Source organism: Jaculus jaculus, chromosome 1 (assembly GCF_020740685.1).
Source record: "Jaculus jaculus isolate mJacJac1 chromosome 1, mJacJac1.mat.Y.cur, whole genome shotgun sequence".
NCBI lineage: Eukaryota > Metazoa > Chordata > Mammalia > Rodentia > Dipodidae > Jaculus > Jaculus jaculus.
Genome location: NC_059102.1, coordinates 87,579,833 through 87,599,794, shown reverse-complemented (window position 1 = coordinate 87,599,794; position 19,962 = coordinate 87,579,833). Strand labels below are relative to the sequence as shown.

Here is a 19,962-nt window from a genome sequence, read left to right as displayed (position 1 = left end):
AGGGACCTTCAGCCACTGCAAACAAACTCCAGATGCATGCACCACTGCCACTTTGTGCATCTGGCTTATGTGGGACCTGGGGAATGGAACCTTGGTTCTTTGGCTTTGCAGGCAAGCACCTTAACTGCTAAGCCATCTCTCCAGTCCCCAAGTAACTTAAAAAAAATCTTTTATTTATTTCTTAGAAACAGAGGGAGAAGGGAGGGAGGGAGGAAAAGAGACAGAGAGAGAAAGAATGGGCGCACCAGGGCCTCTAGCCATTGCAAATGAACTCCAGAGCATGCACCACCATGTGCATCTGGCTAACATGGGACCTGGAGTAGCGAACCTGGGTCCTTAGGCTTCACAGGTAAACACCTTAACCACTAAGCCATCTCTCCAACTCCCAAGTAACTTTTTTTAAAAGGCAGGTTCTCTCTCTAGCCCAGGCTGACCTGGAACTTACTCTGAAGCACAGACAGGACTTGAATTCACAACAATTCTACCTCAGCCTCCCTCCCTAGTGCTGGAATTAAAGGCATGCATTACCACTCCCAGCAGCCTAATTAACTTTCTCTCTCTCTCTCTTTTTTTTTTTTTCCAAGGTAGAGTCTCACTCTAGCTCGGGCTGACCTGGAATTCACTATGTAGTCTCAAGGTGGCCTTGAACTCACAGCAATTCTCAACTGTCTCTTGAGTGCTGGGATTAAAGGCGTGCACCACAATGGCTGACTTTTTTTTTCTCTTTTATTTATTTTTAAAGGGGATGGGGATGGGCACACCAGGGTCTCCAGTCACTGCAAACAAACTCCAGGTTTATGTGGGTATTGGGGAATTAAATCTGGGTCCTTAGACTTCACAAGCAAGTGCCACAAAGCCACCTCTCCAGCTCCCTGGTAACTTTTGAACTGAACCTTTTTTTTTTTTTTTTTTTTTTTGTGGAGAGGGTGCTGTTCTTTTGAGACAAGATCTCGTGTACCTCACATTGGTCTCAAACTCTTCATGTAATCGAGGATGGCCTTGAATGCCTGATCCTCCTGTCTCCCAAAGGCTTGGAGTATAGGTGTACACCACCTATGCAGCTCTGAACTGAACCTTTTGTTTTGTTTTTGTTTTTCGAGGTAGGGTCTCATTCTGGTCCAGGCTGACCTGGAATTAAGTATGTAGTCTCAGGGTGGCCTTGAACTCACGGTGATCCTCCTACCTCTGCCTCCTGAGTGCTGGGATAAAAGGCATGTGCCACCACGCCTGGCTTCCTTTCTTTTTTTTTTTTTTTTTTTTTTTTTTTAGTTGCTTTATGTTGTTTTATTCTTTGTGGCTCTGGAGATGGAACTTGGGGTCTAGCACATGCTAGTTGAGTGCTCTACCACTGAGCTATTATCCAGTCACAAAGATAATGCTTACATCTTCACAGAAACTGAAAAGTATATGAACTGAACATTTCTGTGTGTGTAATAAGGTATGCATGTGTGATGTATGTACATGCATGTGCCCATGTTTCTTTGCTTGTGTTTGTGTGTAATGAGGTGTGTGTGTGTGATGTATATGAATGTAACCAAATTTCTTTGTTTGTGTCTAATGAGGTATGTGTGTGTGTGATGTATGTACATGTAATAATGTGCCCATAAGGCATTCCATGTGACCACCTGTGGCAGCCTGCAGTGGCCAGAGTGTGGCAGTAGCAAATTTGAACACACCTCATACTGATCCAAGGGCCATTTTTTTGTAAGCACTGGGAGATTCTTGGGTCTCCTACAGGACTGGGGCTACAGACACAAGGGCCACACCCAGATTGTTAAGTGGGGTCTGGGGACTCCTTAGTTCCTCATGCTTGCACAGGAAGTGCTCTTAACTGCTGGGCTATCCTCTCCAGCCCTGAACTAAGCCTTTCTTTTTCTTTTTAATCTTTTAAATGATTTATTTATTGATTGATTTTGGCTTTTCAAGGTAGGGTTTCACTCTATCCCAGGCTGACCTGGAATTCACTATGTACTATCAGGATAGCCTTGAACGCATGGTGATCCAATCCTCCTACCTCTGCCTCTTGAGTGCTGGGATTAAAGGCATGCACCACCATGCCCAGAAAAATTTTTTAATATTTTATATTTGAAAGAGAAATAGGCAGATGGAGAAAGAGAATGGGCGTGCAGCGTCTTCAGCCACTGCAAACCAACTCCACAAGTATGTGCCACCTTGTGTAACTGGCTTACGTGGGTCCTGGTTCCAGAATCATACCTCAGTCCTGTAGCTTTGCAGGCAAGTACCTTAACTGCTAAGCCATCAATCCAGCCCTCTTTTTTTTTTTTTTTTTTTTAATCCAGACCTGAACTGAATTTTTTTTGTTTCTTCTTTTTGCAAGGTAGGGTCTCACTCTAGCCCAGACTAACCTGGAATTCAGTATATAGTCTCAGGCTGGCCTTGAACTTACAGTGATCCCCCTACCTGCACATGCACTACCATGCCCAGCCTGAACTGAATTTTTGAGTGTGTACTCTTAAGCCTGGGAATAAAAGTCAAATCCAGAACAGATAATAAGTAAGTCTGTTTCTCACAGATATATCATACATCTGAAATTACTTTAAGAGGACTGAGCAAATGTGATTGTGATTAGGAGACAAGGTACTAAGGGAGAAAACAGGGTGTGTGTGTGTGTGTGTGTGTGTGTGTGTGTGTGTGTGTGTGTGTGTGTCTGTGTGTGTGTGTGTCTGTGTGTTATTGGGAACTGGATGCAGGAGGCAAGTGCTCTATCACTGAGCTACACACTCTGCCCTAGATTTTTCTTTTCAAAAATATTTTATTTAGCCGGAGGTGGTGGCACATGCCTTTAATTCCAGCACTCGGGAGGCAGAGGTAGGAGGATTGCCATGAGTTTGAGGCCACCCTGAGACTCCATAGTTAATTCCAGGTCAGCCTGGGCTAGAGTGAGACCCTGCCTCGAAAAACCAAACAAAACAAACCAAAAAAACAAAAACAAAACAAAAAAAGTTATTTATTTGAGAGAGAAAAAGCATGGCCCCTTGCCATTGCAAACAAATTCCAGACATGTGTACCACTTTGTGCATCTGACTTTAAGTGGGTACTAAAGAATTAAGTCTGGACTGGCAGTCTTTGCAAAGAAGCATCTTTTAACAGCTGAGCCATCTACCCAGGCCCAGATTATTATTTTTTTATTTACTTATCTGAGGAGGGGCAGAAAGAGAATGGGTATGCCATGGCCTCCAGCTACTGCAAACAAACTCCAGGAGCATGTGCCACTTTGTTCATCTGGCTTACATGGGCACTAGGGAATAGAACCTGGGTCCTTAGGCTTCACACGCAAGCCCCTTAACCTCAGATTATTTTTTTAAATATTTGTATTTGTAAGGAGAGGGGAAGGAAAAGGAGAGGGAGAGAGAGAAGGAGAGGGAGAAGCAGAGGGAGAAAAGGAGAGGGAGAGAAGAAGACAGAATAAGTGTGCCAGGGCCTCTTGCTACTGCAAACCAACTCCAGACACATGTGCAATCTTGCACATCTGGCTTTACATGGGCACTGGGGAATTGAATACAGGTCATCAGACTTTGCAAGCAAGCATCTTTAACCACTGAGCCATCTCTCCAGACCACAGACTTTTTTTCTCTTAATGGACAAAGGGAAGGTAAATAAGAATGGGTGAGGCTGATTTTCAATTAGGAGTATTTTTAAAACACATGCACACAGCATTAGTTTCTAGCCGTGCTTGCTGAAAGTCTACAAGCAGTATCACTAGACCCGGTGGTAGTAATAGTGAGCACACCTACAGCTTAGACCTTGGCTTCTAAAAGTTATTCCTCGTTAAAAGGAACCTGAAATCCTTCAGTAAATGACTGGATTCCTGAGCCTAAAGAGGGAAGGTACAAAAAATGAGGCAGGTGCTCCTCCAGACACAAAATGGCCTGGATATCCATGACCTCACAGTGCCTGACACTACCTACTCAAGACAATCATAACAGGAGGAAAAGATGATGACATCAAAATAAAAGAAAGACTGATTGAGAGGGGGAGGGGATATGATGGAGAGTGGAGTTTCAAAGGAGAAAGTGGCGGATTGAGGGAATTACCATGGGATATTGTTTGCAATCATGGAAGTTGTCAATTTAAAAACAAAACAAACAAACAACAACAAAAGGCAGGAACCATCCATTGTGTTACAAAAGAAGAACAGATGCGTGTCTAAGAGACATAGCAGCCAATATAAAGGAGCGCCTACTGGATGAACAATGAGGTAATTTGAGGATGAGTAATGGCTATAAATGGCACTTGCCTCCTGCATATAAAATGGCACTAAGTAATATACTAATATATAAATCCAAGTTGATAATAACTTTAAAAGATAAAGGAAATTTGTCCCATGTGTTAGACTACCATCAACTAAAATGTAGTAAATTACCACTTTGTAACCATCATAGTAGATAGGTTCAGGCAAACTTCATGAATGGGTGCTAAATTTTACAAGTGTAGTAAGTGGGGCTAGAGAGATGGCTTAGCAGTTAAAGCACTTGCCTTTGAAGCCTAAGGATCGGGTTCAATTCCCCAATACTCACATGAAGTTTGTTTGTGGGGCTAGAGACCTTGGTGTGCCCATTCTTTCTCTCTGTCACTTTCTCTCTCTCTCTCTCTCTCTCTCCCTCCCTCCCTCCCTCCCTCCCTCCTTCCCTCCCTTTCTCCCTCCCTCCCTCTCAAATAAGCACATAAATAAAATATTAGAAAGAAAGAAGAGAGAGAAAGTGGAGATAGGAAAACTGTAAATTCAGTGGTCAGCCAGTCTGGTGTTCACAGTAATGATGACAAGAAACCCTGCCTCAAATAAGGTAGAAGGAAGAACCAGTACTTGGAGCGGTCCTCTGACCTCCACACATGTTCCATGGCATGTATATACCTCTGCTCACACTCATACACATCTGCAAACATAAACATTCAATTAAATTGAAAAATAATATCCTGGCATAGAGCAGCTACTCAATAAATGCCAGGATTTTGTTTTTAATTAGAATTACAATAAAGTATAATTTATTTTCAAGTAAGAAAAAATGTCTTTTAAAAAATACATGTCTACTTTCAGGAGAGCCTATACATTATTACCCTTATCTAAAGTAGAAAAGCCAAAATATCAAAAAACTATTTCCCACTTATAACAACACTTAAAATACAACAAAATATCTTCCCCCACCCTTGAATGTCTACAAAATTTAACCCAATAAATGGGAAATTACCTGAAGTGGTTAACATTCAAGGGTAGAATTCATAGCTTCACTTCATATTTGCACCCCACACCTTGACAGCCAAGGACAAATGCAGCACCAAGAAACAGCACAGAGCAACAAGCAGAGCAACAGAGAGCAGAGAAAAGGAAACTTCAGTCACCAGACGAAGCACAGGAGTTAGACTCAGCATTCTCTTCAAAGAAAGGCCGGCAGTACTAACCAGCACCACAGAGCACAGGAGAAGGGTGTGCAACACACGGCTGCCTGACGGGCCACTTCAGCCACACTTACTTCTAGCTCAGAGCACCTAGGTTATGCGCATGTTGCACACATAAATGTAGCTCCCCTAATTTAAAGAAAATGCCCTAAAAATGAAAGCAAACACATATTTTTTCATAGTAAACTTTACTTTCTTCCTTCTTCAATACTTATTATAATCTCACATTTTAAGATATATCTGCCATTAAATGTAAGTTAAGATTTGCAAAAAAAAAATTTTTTTTTTTTTTTTGAGGTAGGGTCTTGCCCATGCTGACCTGGAATTCACTATGTAGTCTTAGGGTAGCCTCAAACACATGGAGATCCTCCTACCTGTGCCTCCTGAGTGCTGGGATTAAAGGCGTGAGCCACCACACCGGGCAAGATTTGCAAATTTTATTACTAATGTTTAGGTTCATTAGTTATCAGACACTCATAAGTCTATGAGGAACAAAAAAGTACCATGCTAGCAAACTGAGCAAAGCACTCAAAAGTTCATTTTTATAAGGCAGGAAAAGAAAAAAAGAGAGGTACAGAAGTGTATTTTTTTCTCATTAACATGTACTTCCATAGAAGTATTCACACTGCACAAACTCAAAGAGGACAAGACTTTTTAAAAGGAAACATTTAACATGGTAGTAACCAAAGGGTTAGTAATCCAGATTTTAGTACCTGTGCTCAAGTGGTTATCAATGGAGTCAATCTTGATTAAGTCTCTGACGAAGACAGTGTGCTCCCCACTGTTAGCATCATTAGAGCTATCCACACTACCGTGGCTCACTGTGTCCCCATCACTTCCACCTGTGACATTCTGAGGTGCTAAAGATAAGGACAACATAGTTCAGTGACTCTTGCACTGACACTTCTGAAACTAAACATAAATGACCCACAGTTCATTTATAATTACAGAACACTTTCTAGATTTCTGATAAAAGTATTTTTTGGAGTAACCTGCCTTTAGTTATATATGAAAGTATCAAACAGAATTTAAAGTTCTCAACTCCATATAATTAAACATTCATGTCTACAAAGCTATAGCTCAGAAAACAATATCCTCCAATCACGATTTACCTGACACTGAGAGGACCTGTGACTTTTGCCCCGTTTTTTTAAGTGACTGCCGAAATTGTGCCAAACCATATACCACATTCCGCACTTTCGTCCATAAGAAGATACCACTGCGGGTACTGCTAGGCCACGGGCTTTCCAAAACTACCTGAAAGTAACATAGAGGTTTAAAAAGATCCATTAGGAATATTTGATTTTAAAAATGTGCATACACATATAAAGTATTATGCCTGGAAACAGGCATATGAAAAATAAAAGGTTCAAAATAAAATAAAGGCTCAGTATCACTAATCATTAGAGAAAAGCAAATAAAAACCACAATGAAATATTGTCTCACACCTATTAAAATGGTAGTACAAAAAAGAAAAAAAAGGTAACAAGTATTGGCAAATATGTGGAGAAAAGGGAATCCTGGCACACTGTTGGTGGAAATATAAACTAGTATAGCCACCATGGAAAATAGTCACAAAATTCCTCAAAAAATTAAAAATACAATTACCACCCTTTTTTGGAGGGGGTGATGTCTACAAGATATAGTCTCACTCTAGCCAAGGATGACATGGAATTCATTCTTATAGTCCCAGGCTGGCCTAGAACTCATAGCAATCCTCCAACATCTGCCTTCCCAGTGCTGGGATTAAAGGTGTGCGTGCGTCACTCCACCTGGTTTACAACTACCACATAATCTGGCAATTCCACCACTATGAAATCACTATCTGAAACAGGCACTTGCATTCCTATGTTCTATGAAGCATTATTTGCAACAGCCAAGATTTGGAACCAACCTATGTGTCCATCTATGGAAGAATACATAAGGACAATGTAATATATATGCACAATGAAATACTATTCAGCCTTTAAAATATCCTGGGCCACTAAGGACATTACAGTAAGTGGAAAAAAGTAAGATATACCACATGATCTTAATAAATGTGGAATCTAAAAAAAAATAAAATAAAAAAATAAAAATAAAAAAAAAATAAATGTGGAATCTAAGAAAGGTGAATTCACAGTACATTATAGTAGTGCATACACAGACTGGGTACAATTAAGGAGATTTGGGTCAAAGAATATAAAACCTCAGTTAAATAATGTGAAGATTAATTCCTATTATCAACTTGACTGGGTCATGAGTCAAGTAAGAAAAAAAGCTCTTGGGCAAGCAGCCTGTCCAGTGGCAACCTATATATAAAATGGGTTCCATGAAAACATAGTCCTTTCTTGCCTGGTGTCACTTACTACTTGATAGTGAGTGCAAGAACCCTGGTACTGTCATCTTTCACAGACATGGAACCCAACTTATTTGAACTGAAGACGAGCAGCTCTTTAGGAATCCTGTGGGCTTTCAGAAGCAGACTGGGACTGCTGGGACCAGCCTCGTGCAATGAGCAGCTAGCAGGCTCTCAGACTCTCCAGACTACAGCCAGCCACAGTTGAACTGCCAAGCCTATATTTTGTAAGCCAACCTAATAATTCCACTTTATGATATATATTCTTTATGTGTATGTGTGTGTATATATACGTGTGTGTGTGTGTGTATATACACACACACACGTATATATACACATACACAACAAAAATATATTATACATTCATATATATATATATATATATATATATGAATGTATAATATATTTTTGTTTATTTGTGAAAGAAGGGGAAGAGACAGAGAGAAGAGTGTGTGTGTGTGTCCATGTGGGGAGAAGTATAAGCGTACCAGGGCTTCTTATTGCTGCAAACAAAATCCAGATATGCCACTTTGTGCATCTAGCTTTATGTGGGCACTGGGGAATCAAACCCAGGCTTGCAGACTATGCAACCAAGTGCCTTTAACTGCTGAGCCATCTCCCCAGCCTGATATATATTCATTCTATTGGTTCTGTTCTTTTAGAGAATCCTAATAGACTAGAAAAATAAAATTAAGAGGTGTGTTGTTCAACATGGTAACTACAGTTAATAAAACTGTATTATATTTTGAAATTCATTGGTAAGAATTGATATTAACTGCTCTCACTACAGAAACCAGTGAATGAAGTCATATACATGTTAATTAGCTTGATCAAGCCATTCTACAATATAAAAATATTTCAAGGGCTGGAGAGATGGCTTAGCGGCTAAGTGCTTGCCTGTTAAGCCTAAGGACCTCAGTTCGAGGCTCAATTCCCTAGGACCCACGTTAGCCAGATGAACAAGGGGCACATGCATGTGGAGTTTGTTTGCAGTGGCTGGAGGCCCTAGCATGCCCATTCTCTCTCTCTGCCTCTTTCTCTGTCTTGTTGCTCTTAAATAAATAAATAAATAAATAAATAAATAAGAATATTTCAAGGTAAATTGTAGATAATATATACAAGGTGTTTAAATGAGGAAGAGGGAAGAATTATGATTAACACAACTCCTTTTTTCTATTTCATTTATTTGCATGGGTGTATGTGTATGTATGGGTGTACCAGGGTCTCTTGCCATTGAAAACAAACTCCAGACACATGTACTAGCTTTACACAGGTTCTGGAAAATTGAACCTAGGCCAGCAGACTTTGCAAGCAAATGCCTCTAACCACTGAGGCATCTCCCCAGTCCCTAAACCTCCTCTTAATAGAAGTTTTAGAAATAAAATATCATTCTCGGGCTGGAGAGATGGTTTAGCAGTAAAAGTATTTGCCTGCAAAGCCAAGGGACCCAGGTATGACAGATGCACAAGGTGGTGCATGCATCTGGAGTTCATTTACAGTGGCTGAAGCTCTGGCATGCCCATTTGCTCTATCTGCCTCTTTCTATCTCTCAGAAATGTTAATAAAAAAATTATCATTCTTAATAAGCCATATTAATCCTATTTACCTTATTATAATAACCATAAGTAATAGCATTTGGCTTTATTTTGGCAGTTTTCATTTCAAATAAGACTCTCACTGCTAAAACAGGGTGACCCCAAAGTCCACAAAGCTGCATTACTACTCGGTAGCACACCTAAAAAAAAAAGAAATCAGTTAGTAATTAGCATATTAATTTATCTGTGACTTAAAGAGATTTTATATTTTCAATAGTTAGTTACTTATTTGAGATAGAAAGATAGAGATAAAGAATAAAGATAAGCATGCCAGAGCCTCTTCCTGCTGCAAACAAACTCCAAATGTATGTGCCACTTTGAGCATCTGGCTTTATGTGGGTACTGAGGAATCGAACCCAGGCAGGCTTTGCAAGCATGCACCTTTAACTGCTGAGGCACTTCCGCAGCTCAAATTTACAGATATTTTAAAGACTCTGCTCAATTATTTCCATAAACTTAATAATGATTATTTGATCTTTTGCTCTGGTTTGAGCACATTAATTACATTTAAAATCTATTTAACCAAACTGAGAGTAGTGGTGCAGGTCTGTAATTCCAGCATTTGGAAGGCGGAGGCAGGAGGACCAGGAATTGAAGGCCATCATAGTCTACATAATGGCTCTAAGGCCAGCCTGGGTTATGTATGATCCTGTCTCAAAAAAAAAAAAACAAAATCAGGCTGAAGAGATGGCCCAGCAGGTAAGAAACTTGCCTACAAAGCCTGATGACCTGGGTTTGATCCCCCAGTACCCATGTAAAGCCAGATACACAAAGTAGTACATACATCTGGAGTTTGCTTGCAGGGGCTGGGGGCCCTGGCGTGCCCATTCTCTCTTTCTCTATCTGACTCTCTCCGCCCCCCCCCAAATAAATTAAATTTTAAGAAATCAAAACAAAAAACCTCTATTCAACCAAACAGTTAATAATCACCATTATAGTTAATAATCAACATGTACAAATCTATCTCATTTGTTTGAAAAACTAAATATGCAAAGATAATCACTATTATTTTGTACAACCTAAGAAATAACTAATTTCTAAATGCAAGTATGGATAAATGCCTTTCTCATCAATCCTTATGCTTTATGCTCTGTGACAAAAAGATGCCTGTTTAACAAACAAGATTTATAAGTTCATTTTAAAATAATGACAGCCAGGCATATTGGATCAAGTCTATAATAACAGGTCTATATAATAAGTCTAGCACTTGGAAGGCTGAGGTAAGTGCATTATCATGAATTCTACATCAGCCTGGGCTAAACAAAGACCCTACCTCAACAAATAAATAAATAAAACCAATTTATAATGGCAACTGGGTGTCTTATACTTGCCTCATCAAGTGGATCCACATCTGTCTTTCTCATTTTAATTAGTACATCGTATGCCTGCTGTAGCGCTTTAACCTTAGGATGAGAAACTCGAACATAGGCTGGGAGACAAATAAACCACAAACTATAACAATGACTGAACAGACACTTGGCCCATTGTGGAGGATTTGTATGACACCTCTTTGCCAATTTATGCGCTGTTTTAATCTCCTAGAAAGAGAATAAATAAAACATTAATGTATTTAGGATTTAACCAAATTCAGAGTAGTGGTGCAGGTCTATTATTCCAGCATTTGGAAGGCGGAGGCAGGAGGACCAGGAATTGAAGGACATCATAACCTACATAGTGACTGTAAGGCCAGCCTGGGTTATGTAAGAACCTGTCTCAAAAAAAAAACAAAATCAAAGCCGGGCGTGGTGGCGCACGCCTTTAATCCCAGCATTCGGGAGGCAGAGGTAGGAGGATCGCCGTGAGTTCGAGGCCACCCTGAGACTACATAGTGAATTCCAGGTCAGCCTGAGCCAGAGTGAGACCCTGCCTCGAAAAACCAAAAAAAAAAAAAAAAAAAAAACCCAAAATCAGGCTGAAGAGATGGGAAGAAATAAAAAGGAAAAAGGAAAATCAAGCATTTCATTGTTTTACTTCTGTGGGTGAATTCTTACTTAGTGCTACCTCATTCCATGAATTGTGGTTTACAACCCAGCTTCTTAAGCTATGGGTCATGACTGCATATGGGATCATGTAACTGAATATGGGGTTTGAACATAAAAATGTTTCCCATAGGCCCATATGTTTGAGCATTTGTTCCCCTGTTAGTGGCTATTTGGGAAGGCTGTAGACTCTTCAGGAGGTGGAGTCTTGCTGGAGGAAGTGGATCACTGGAGGTGGGCCTTGCAGTTTTAAGTTTGGTCTCAGCCCCCACATCCTATTTGTCTTCTGCTGCTTCATATGAACACAATGTAACCAGCTCTCCTCCCTCTCTGGCCATGTATACCTGCCTTCCCCTCCATGATGGACTCTACCCCGATTTTTAAATTTTATTTTTAATTTTACTATATCATTCAGTATAGAGAGATAAAAGAATGAGTGCATCAGGGCCTCTAGTCACTGCAAATGAACTCTTGATGCATGCACCACCTTGTACATTTGGCTTTATGTGGGTCCTGGGGAACTGAACCTGGGTCTTTTGGTTTGCAGGCAACGTCTTTTTGGTTTGCAGGATAAGAAAAATCTGAGAATACAAACTGCTAAGCCATCTCTCCAGCCCTATTTCTTGATTTTTTTGGTAGTGGGGGGGGGGGTTGAGGTAGGGTCTCACTCTGGTCCAGGCTGACCTGGAATTAACTATGTATAGTCTCAGGGTGGTCGTAAACTCACGGTTATCCTCCTACCTCTGCCTCCCAAGTGCTGGAATTAAAGGCGTGTGCCACCATGCCTGGCTTGATTTTTGAGCTAGAGCCTCACTCTAGCCCAGACTGACCTGACACTCACTATAGTCCCAGGTTGGCCTTGAACTCACAGTAATACTCCTATCTCTGTCTCTCATAGTACTGGGATTAAAGACATGTGCCACCACGCCCCAGGACTCTAGCATCTGAAATTGTAAACCAAAATAAACTCTTTCCTTCCCTAGCTGCTTCTAGCTAGGTATTTGTTCCTACCAATAAAAAAGGGGTCATGAAAAAATTGGCAACAGTAAAAGGTTGTACATGCACTAACCGAATAGTAATTCAAAATCAAATGTATACTGGATCCAAGGTCATCTGGCAGTGCTTGCCTGGCATGCATGGTGTGACTCCACTGCAGCCTGGGATTTGAACATAAAACATGTGCCCCATGTACCTTTTGCACTACCCATGCCGTCATGCCACACTCCACCAATCAATGCTGCCTGAAATACCTCAGCTCTTATTAGGGGGTAGTGTACTGATAAGAATTAGGAACAAAGCAGCCATGTTTTGTTTTTTCAAGATAGGATCTCACTCTAGCCCAGGCTGAACTGGAATTCACTATGTAGTCTCATGGTAGCCTTGAGCTCACAGCAATCTTTTTTTTTTTTTTTTTTTGGTTTTTCGAGGTAGGGTCTCTCTCTAGCTCAGGCTGACCTGGAATTCACTCTGTAGTCCCAAGGTGGCCTCGAACTCATGGTAATCCTCCTACCTTTGCCTCCCGAGTGCTGGGATTAAAGATGTGTGCCACCATACCCGGCTCACAGCAGCCATGTTTGATATGAAGTTTAGTCTGGGTCACAGCCCTATACAAACAACAGGGTATCTATAGTCCCTGACAAAAGATTCTAACATCTGATGAGAATATCCTGAGTGGACATCCTATAGTCTAGATGCAGACCCTGGACTCTGACATGGAATTGCCTGATAAGGAAGCCCTGCAAGCACCAATTGTCACTCCTGGATAAGAAAAATCTGAGAATACAAACTTCTTTCAGGCAACAAAGCTGACCCACCTCCTCCCATTCCATGTGTCCATCTAAAGGGGGGAAGGAGAGGAAAAAGATCCTACACCTAACTGAGGGGCCACTCCAGACCGGTGGACTCTCCTTTAGACCAATCAGTATTCCCCATATATACTTAAATTAACCAATCAGACTCATTCCAACTCAGTAATTTCTCAGTAAGGCTTTATTAAGTCTTAAGACAAAGGCACTTGCTGTTAGCCTGTCCCTGGGTTACCTTTTGTATGGGAACTCCTTGTGTCCTCTCACAATAAGCTTTTCTCCAAATATGCTTTCTTTTATGCAATAAAGTTTCTCTTTGTAAATTCATCCTTCATTGTCTTTGAGATTCATTTTTAGAGTCTGAACAAAACAAAGAATGTGGAGCCACTGACTCAGTAGAGATTTAGTGGCAGTTGAGAGACCAGTATCCTAGTTCCTGAGATAAGCTCACCTAAAAGCTCAGATAAGACTGTTACTCTAGAGACTCACTACAGTACGTAATGAATTGCAGTGTTTTTACTATGCATAACAAGTATATTGCTCTTTTTTTTAAAAAATTATTTATTACAGAGACAGACAGGGAGGGAGAGAGAGAGAGAATGGGTGTACTAGGGCCTCTAGCCACTGCATGTGTCACCATGTGCATCTGGCTTATGTGGGTTCTGTGGAGTTGAACTTAAGTCCTTAGGCTTTGCAGGCAGGTGCCTTAACTGCTAAGCCATCTCTCTAGCCCAAGTTTCTTGTTCTTATAGAAACAAAATGGTTAATGTAAAAACTTAATGTTTATATCAGCAGCATTCCTCAGATTGTGTGGTGGTTTGAAACAGTTGTCTCCTCTCAACTCATGTGTTCTGAATACTTGCTAAAGAGCTGGTAGCAATTTGGGAGAAGGAGCCTTGCTGGAGGAAGTGTGTTGCTGGAAATGGACCTTGAGGTTTACTAGCCCCTAGCTTGCAATGGTAGTTGTCTCACTCTCCTGCTGCTGTTTCTTCCTGCTATGGCAGAGGTGATGTCCAGCCTCTGTTCGTGCCATGCTGTCCCCTGTCATCATAGAGCGTCCCCATGAGTCGGAAAGCTAAAACAAACCCTTTCCTCTCATAAGCTGCTTCTGGTCAGGTGTTTCATCCCAGCAATGAGAAGGTAACTACAACAACATGTAAATATTAAGTTATGGAAACTGTTTTTTTGTAATTATGACATTGGTATATTTGGAATATATATATTCATATATGTGTGTGTGTGTGTATATGTATGTATACACACACCCACACACATATATATTATAATGTTTCATTTTAAAACTTGCTGCTCTTGAGTGTTAGGGATAGTAGTTGTACAGTGCTTGCTAGCCACATATGAGGCCCTGGGTCCAATCACCAGTACTGAAAAAATAAATTGCTGTTGAGTTGCTGACTTGAATTTAATTCAAAATAAAAATAGCCGGAGCCGAGAGTAGTGGTGCACACCTTTAATCCCAGCACTCGGGAGGCAGAGGTAGGAGGTTTGCCATGAGTTCGAGGCCACCCTGAGACTCCATAGTGAATTCCAGGTCAGCCTGGGCTAGAGTGAGACCCTACCTCGAAAAACAAACAAAACAAAACAAAACAAAACAAAAAAGCTGGGCATGATGGCACATGCCTTTAGTCCCAGCACTTGGGAGGTAAAAGTAGGAGGATTGCCATGAGTTTGAGGCCACCTGAGATTACATAGTGAATTCTAGATCAGCCTGAACTACAATGAGACCCTACCTCAAAATACAAAAAATAAAATTAAAATAATTAAAATTAAAATTAAAATTAAAAAAGCCAGGAGTGGTAGCGCACACCTTTAATCTCAACATTCAGGAGTCAGGGGTAGGAAGACTATGGTGAGTTCAAGGCTACCCTGAAACTACATAGTGAATTACAGGTCAGCCTGGGCTAAAGTGAGACCCTACCTCAAAAAAATAAAAAAAAAATTAAACCTCTTCCTCCCCCCACACACAGAGTACTATTTTGGCTTTAGATAAGAATTTCCAACAATTTCTGGAATGACCCTAAACATACTTGGACCATTCTGTACTAGGATCTATATGATGTGGCATTTTCAGCATTTACAATTATAAAATCAAAATATCAATCAACTCTGAAAAACATTGATGATGCTCTATATCCTACAGTGTCAGTAAAGATTTAATTCTTTTAAAAAGTTACTGAAGCCAGGCATGGTGGTGCATGCCTTTGAACCTTGCATTTGGGAGGCAACAGTAGGATGCCACCCTGGGGCTTCCTACAAGAGTGAGTTCCAGGTCAGCCTGGGCTACAGTGAGACCCTACCTCAAAAACAAAAACAAAAAATTATTATCCCAGTGTAGTGGCGCACACCTTAAATCCCAGCACTTAGGAGACAAGAGGCAGGAGGATCACTGTTGAGTTTGAAGCCAGCCTGAGACTACATAGTGAATTCAAGGTCAGCCTGGGCTAGAGTGAAACCCTACCTCAAAAAACCAAACCAAAACAAAAATATTTACTAATTTATTTACATGTAGTGGTGGGGGTCAGAGCCGCTTGTCAAAACAAACAAATGGCAGATATTTGTGCCACTTTTTTGTTTGTTTGTTTTTCAAGGTAGGTTCTCACTCTAGTCCAGGCTAACTTTTTGTGTCCAACTTTATCATGAGTGGCTGGGTAATTGAACCTGGACCCACAGGCTTTGCATACAAGCACCTTTAAATACTACACAATCTTCCTAGCCCCAAGATTTAATTATTTATATAAAATAAATAAGCACATCTACCTTATTAGTATGCAGATTTGCTTCTGTCTTTAATAAATGGCAAAATTGTATATTATATATATGCACATATACATGTACACCAAAGAATTGTTTTAAAATATATTTATAATTTATTATGCCTATATACCTGGAGTTGTATAAAAACTTGGGGAGGGGCTGGAGAGATGGCTTAGCGGTTAAGCGCTTGCCTGTGAAGCCTAAGGACCCAGGTTCAAGGCTTGGTTCCCCAGGTCCCACGTTAGCCAGATGCACAATGGGGCGCACGCGTCTGGAGTTCGTTTGCAGAGGCTGGAAGCCTTGGCGCGCCCATTCTCTCTCTCTCCCTCTATCTGTCTTTCTCTCTATGTATGTCGCTCTCAAATAAATAAATAAATTAAAAAAAAAAACTTGGGGAGTAAAAAAGGTCATGAGAATCTCAAATATTAATTATTACATTTCTAATGTTTCGTTTTCTTTTTAAATTTTATTTATGTTTTATTTTTTGTTTTTCAAAGTAGAGTCTCACTTTAGCCAAGGCTGACCTGCAATTCACTATGCTGTCTCAGGGTGGCCTCAAACTCATGGTGATCCTCCTACCTCTGCCTCCCAAATGCTGAGATTAAAGGCATGCACCACCACACTTGGCTATTTTTTGTTTTTTTGAGGTAGGGTTTCACTCTAGCCTAGCCTGACCTGGAATTCCCTATGTAGTCTCAGGGTGGCCTTTAATTCATGGCAATCCTCTTACCTCTGCCTCCCAAGTGCTAGGATTAAAGGTGTGTGCCACCACGCCTGGCAATTATTATTATTTTTAATTTTTTGGTTTTTCAAGGTAGGGTCTCACTCTAGCTCAGGCTGACCTGGAGGTCACTATGTAGTCTCAGGATATCCTTGAACTCTCAGCAATCCTCCTACCTCTGCCTCCTGAGTGCTGGGATTAAAGGCATATGCCACACGCCCAGCCTATGCCTGGCAATTATTACTCTTCTAAGGATTTTTTTTTAAATATTTTTATTGGGGGGAAGGAATCATCATGATTTATTGTCTATAATTATAAAAGTTGTGAATAATAAAAAAATCTTATTCATTTGTGAGAGACAGAAAGACAACGAGAATGGGCACTCCAGGGCCTCCCGCCGCTGCAAACAAATTCCAGACACATGTGTCACTTTGTGCATCTGGCTTTACAAGAGTACTGGGGAACTGGAACCCAGGCCATCAGGCTTTGCAAACAAGTACCTTTAACCACTGAGCCATCTCTCTGGTCCCAATTATTATTATTTTGTGAGGTTTTGGTGGTGGTGGTGTTTTGTTTTGTTTTGTTTTTCAAAGTAGGGTCTCACTCTAGGCCAGGCTGACCCAAAATTCACTATGTAGTCTCTCTCTCTCTCTCTTTAAATTTTTGCTTGGGCTGGCCTTGAACCTGATATGTAGCTGAAGACAACCTTGAGATCTTGTACTGCAATTATAGGTATGCACTACTACGCCTGCCTATGAACTCCAATCTTAAGAAGCAATATCCTAAGCTGGAGAGATTGCTCAGTGGTTAAAGACACTTGCTTGTAAAGGCTGACAGCCCAGGTTCACTTTCCCAGTACCCACATAAAGCCAGATGCACAAAGTGGCTTGTGTATCTGGAGTTCATTTATAGGGGCAGGAGGTTCCTGGTGCGCCCATTCTCCCCCGCCATACATAAAAAATTTTAAGTTATTTAGTTTTTTCTCTGAGATATTAAAAAATGAACTCTGGGGGCTGGAGAGATGGCTTAGCGGTTAAGGCACTTGCCTGCAAAACCAAAAGGATCACAGTTCAATTCTCCAGGACCCACGTTATCCAGATGGAGGACATATGTCTGGAGTTCTTTGCAATGGCTGGAGGCCCTAGCATACCCATTCTCTCTCTCTCTCTCTCTCTCTCTCTCTCTGCCTCTTTTTCTCTCTCAAATAAATAAATAAAAATAAAAATAAAAGAATTCTATGAAATAAAGGAGTATCTCAAAATATGTATAGGATTTGGGGGACTATCCAGGAATTAGTAAAACTTGAACTAAGAATTTCATTCTTGAACTTTCCATGTTTTAAAGAAACTAAACATGTCAATGCCTGTGTAACAAATGTGTATATGGACGGGAGAGATGGCTTAGTAGTTAAAGCACTTGCCTGCAAAGCCAAAGGACTCAGGTTTAATTCCCCAGGACCTAAGTAAGCCAGATGCACAAGGTGGTGCATACAAGTGGAGTTTGTGTGCAGTGGCTGGAGACCCTGGTGTGCCCACTCTCTCTCAAATAAATAAATATTTTTGAAAAAGAATGTTGATTTTATGCCCATCTAACTAAGGCTTAATTCTTTAATCCATAATGAGATATAGTAGTTAAGTAAGATGTCTAGACTGTCTTATGTAAACTTCCTTTAGAATGTAACATTTCCTATAGGATATGTTTACATAAATCACCTGAGAAATGAAAAAATAAAATCAATGGTATAGTGAGGCATCAATTCATATCAACTAGGTGGTAATAATAATAATAGTAATAATGACAGATTATAATAAGAACTAACAAAGATATTGTGAAATGAGAACTCATACAACGTTGGTGGAAATGTAAAATTATGCAGCTATTTTGGAAAAGTCTGCCATTTTCTGAAGAGTTTAAACCAAGTTATCATATGATACACTAATTCTACTTCTAGATATTACCAAGAGAAATTAAAAAATACCTAACATAACACTTGTATACAAATGCTTATAGCAGCATTATTCATTAACAGTCAAAAAATAAGAACCGTCTACATGCTCATGAATAGGTCAACTGGTAGGTATACCATGGAATAAGAAGTATTTGCGGCAAAACGGATAGCCCTGGAAAACATTATGCTAAGTGAAAAGAGACAATCACAAAAAAATGTAATTTTATTATCATATTTATATGAGATACCTAGAACAGACATACATCACATCTACAGAGACAGAACATAGAGTAGTTGTTGCCAGGGCTGCAGAGTATAGACTGTGGGATCTAATGGCTAAAGGATGTGGGATTTCTTCTAGGATAATTTAGATTTCTGAAATTAACTGTGATGTGGTTGTGCAAACCTATAAACACATTAAAAGCCACTGGTGGGGGGAATAAATAAAAATAAATTAAAAAAATAAATACACTGAAGGTGTGGGGAAGCCACTGAATTGTACTCATTAAGTGTAATTGTTTAGAATGTGAATTACATCTCAATAAAATTGTATTTAAGTATTTGGTGCTCCTGGTTTCTCCTAAATTAAGCATAAATATAAGTAATCAAAAAAAGACAGCCCCACTATTAATTAAGGTTGCAAGAAATCTAGTTAGACTTAGTAATAATCACAGTGGGTCTGCAAATGATTGCTGAAAATGATTGTTCCATATTATAAACTGCATATCACATAGACACACTTTACATTTTCAGTTAACATGTATTAAATAAAGAATATCTGACCTGTTTAGTTCTTTTAGCCATGAGAGCAGGGCTGTTTGTAATGCTATTCCCAGTAGGGTGTCTACTAACACAAAGTTTCAACTCCTGTGGTCTGTCAAAAAGCTTACGGTCCAATCTTGGAAAGCATTTGTAACTAAAATAAAAAGCAAAATTAGAACTGGTGACTTATAATACATTAAGCTCTTCATATTATTTAGTAAATACTTCTAAACATCAAGAAGTATCCACTTAGTATCCTTTAAAATCTTCTTTTTAACTTTTAAAAAAAGATTTATTTTATTTATTTATTAGAGACAGAGAGAGAGAGAGAATATGAACAAGAATGGGTGCACCAGGGTCTCTAGGCACTGCAAACAAACTCCAGATGCATGTGCCACCTTGTGCAGCTGGCGTCTGTGGGACCTGGAGAAGTGAACCTGGATCTTTAGGCTTCGCAGGCAAGCACCTTAACTACTGAGCCATCTCTCCAGCCCAATATTCTTTAAAATCTTTATGGTATTCTTTTCAAAACTGTACACTCCTAAGGAGATAAAGTTTCCCACTACATGGAAATTAGCTCCTTCCCAGGCTGTTTGTATTTTCAACCAATTCGTGGCAAGAGAAAAC

The 19,962-nt window shown here is 40.0% G+C and overlaps 1 protein-coding gene across 2 annotated transcripts in view; it reads right to left on the bottom strand.

Annotated features, from left to right (window-relative positions):
• Dennd4c (DENN domain containing 4C) overlaps positions 1-19,962 on the bottom strand; it is a 143,715-nt gene that overhangs the window by 41,492 nt on the left and 82,261 nt on the right. For both annotated transcript variants that reach the window (XM_045148693.1, XM_045148685.1), the window contains exons 16-20: positions 19,357-19,489; positions 10,680-10,886; positions 9,360-9,488; positions 6,528-6,672; positions 6,129-6,275 (exon numbers count right to left, since the gene is read on the bottom strand). In XM_045148693.1, coding sequence (XP_045004628.1) covers positions 6,129-6,275; positions 6,528-6,672; positions 9,360-9,488; positions 10,680-10,886; positions 19,357-19,489 — 761 coding nt within the window. The remainder of the gene's footprint in view (positions 1-6,128; positions 6,276-6,527; positions 6,673-9,359; positions 9,489-10,679; positions 10,887-19,356; positions 19,490-19,962) is intronic.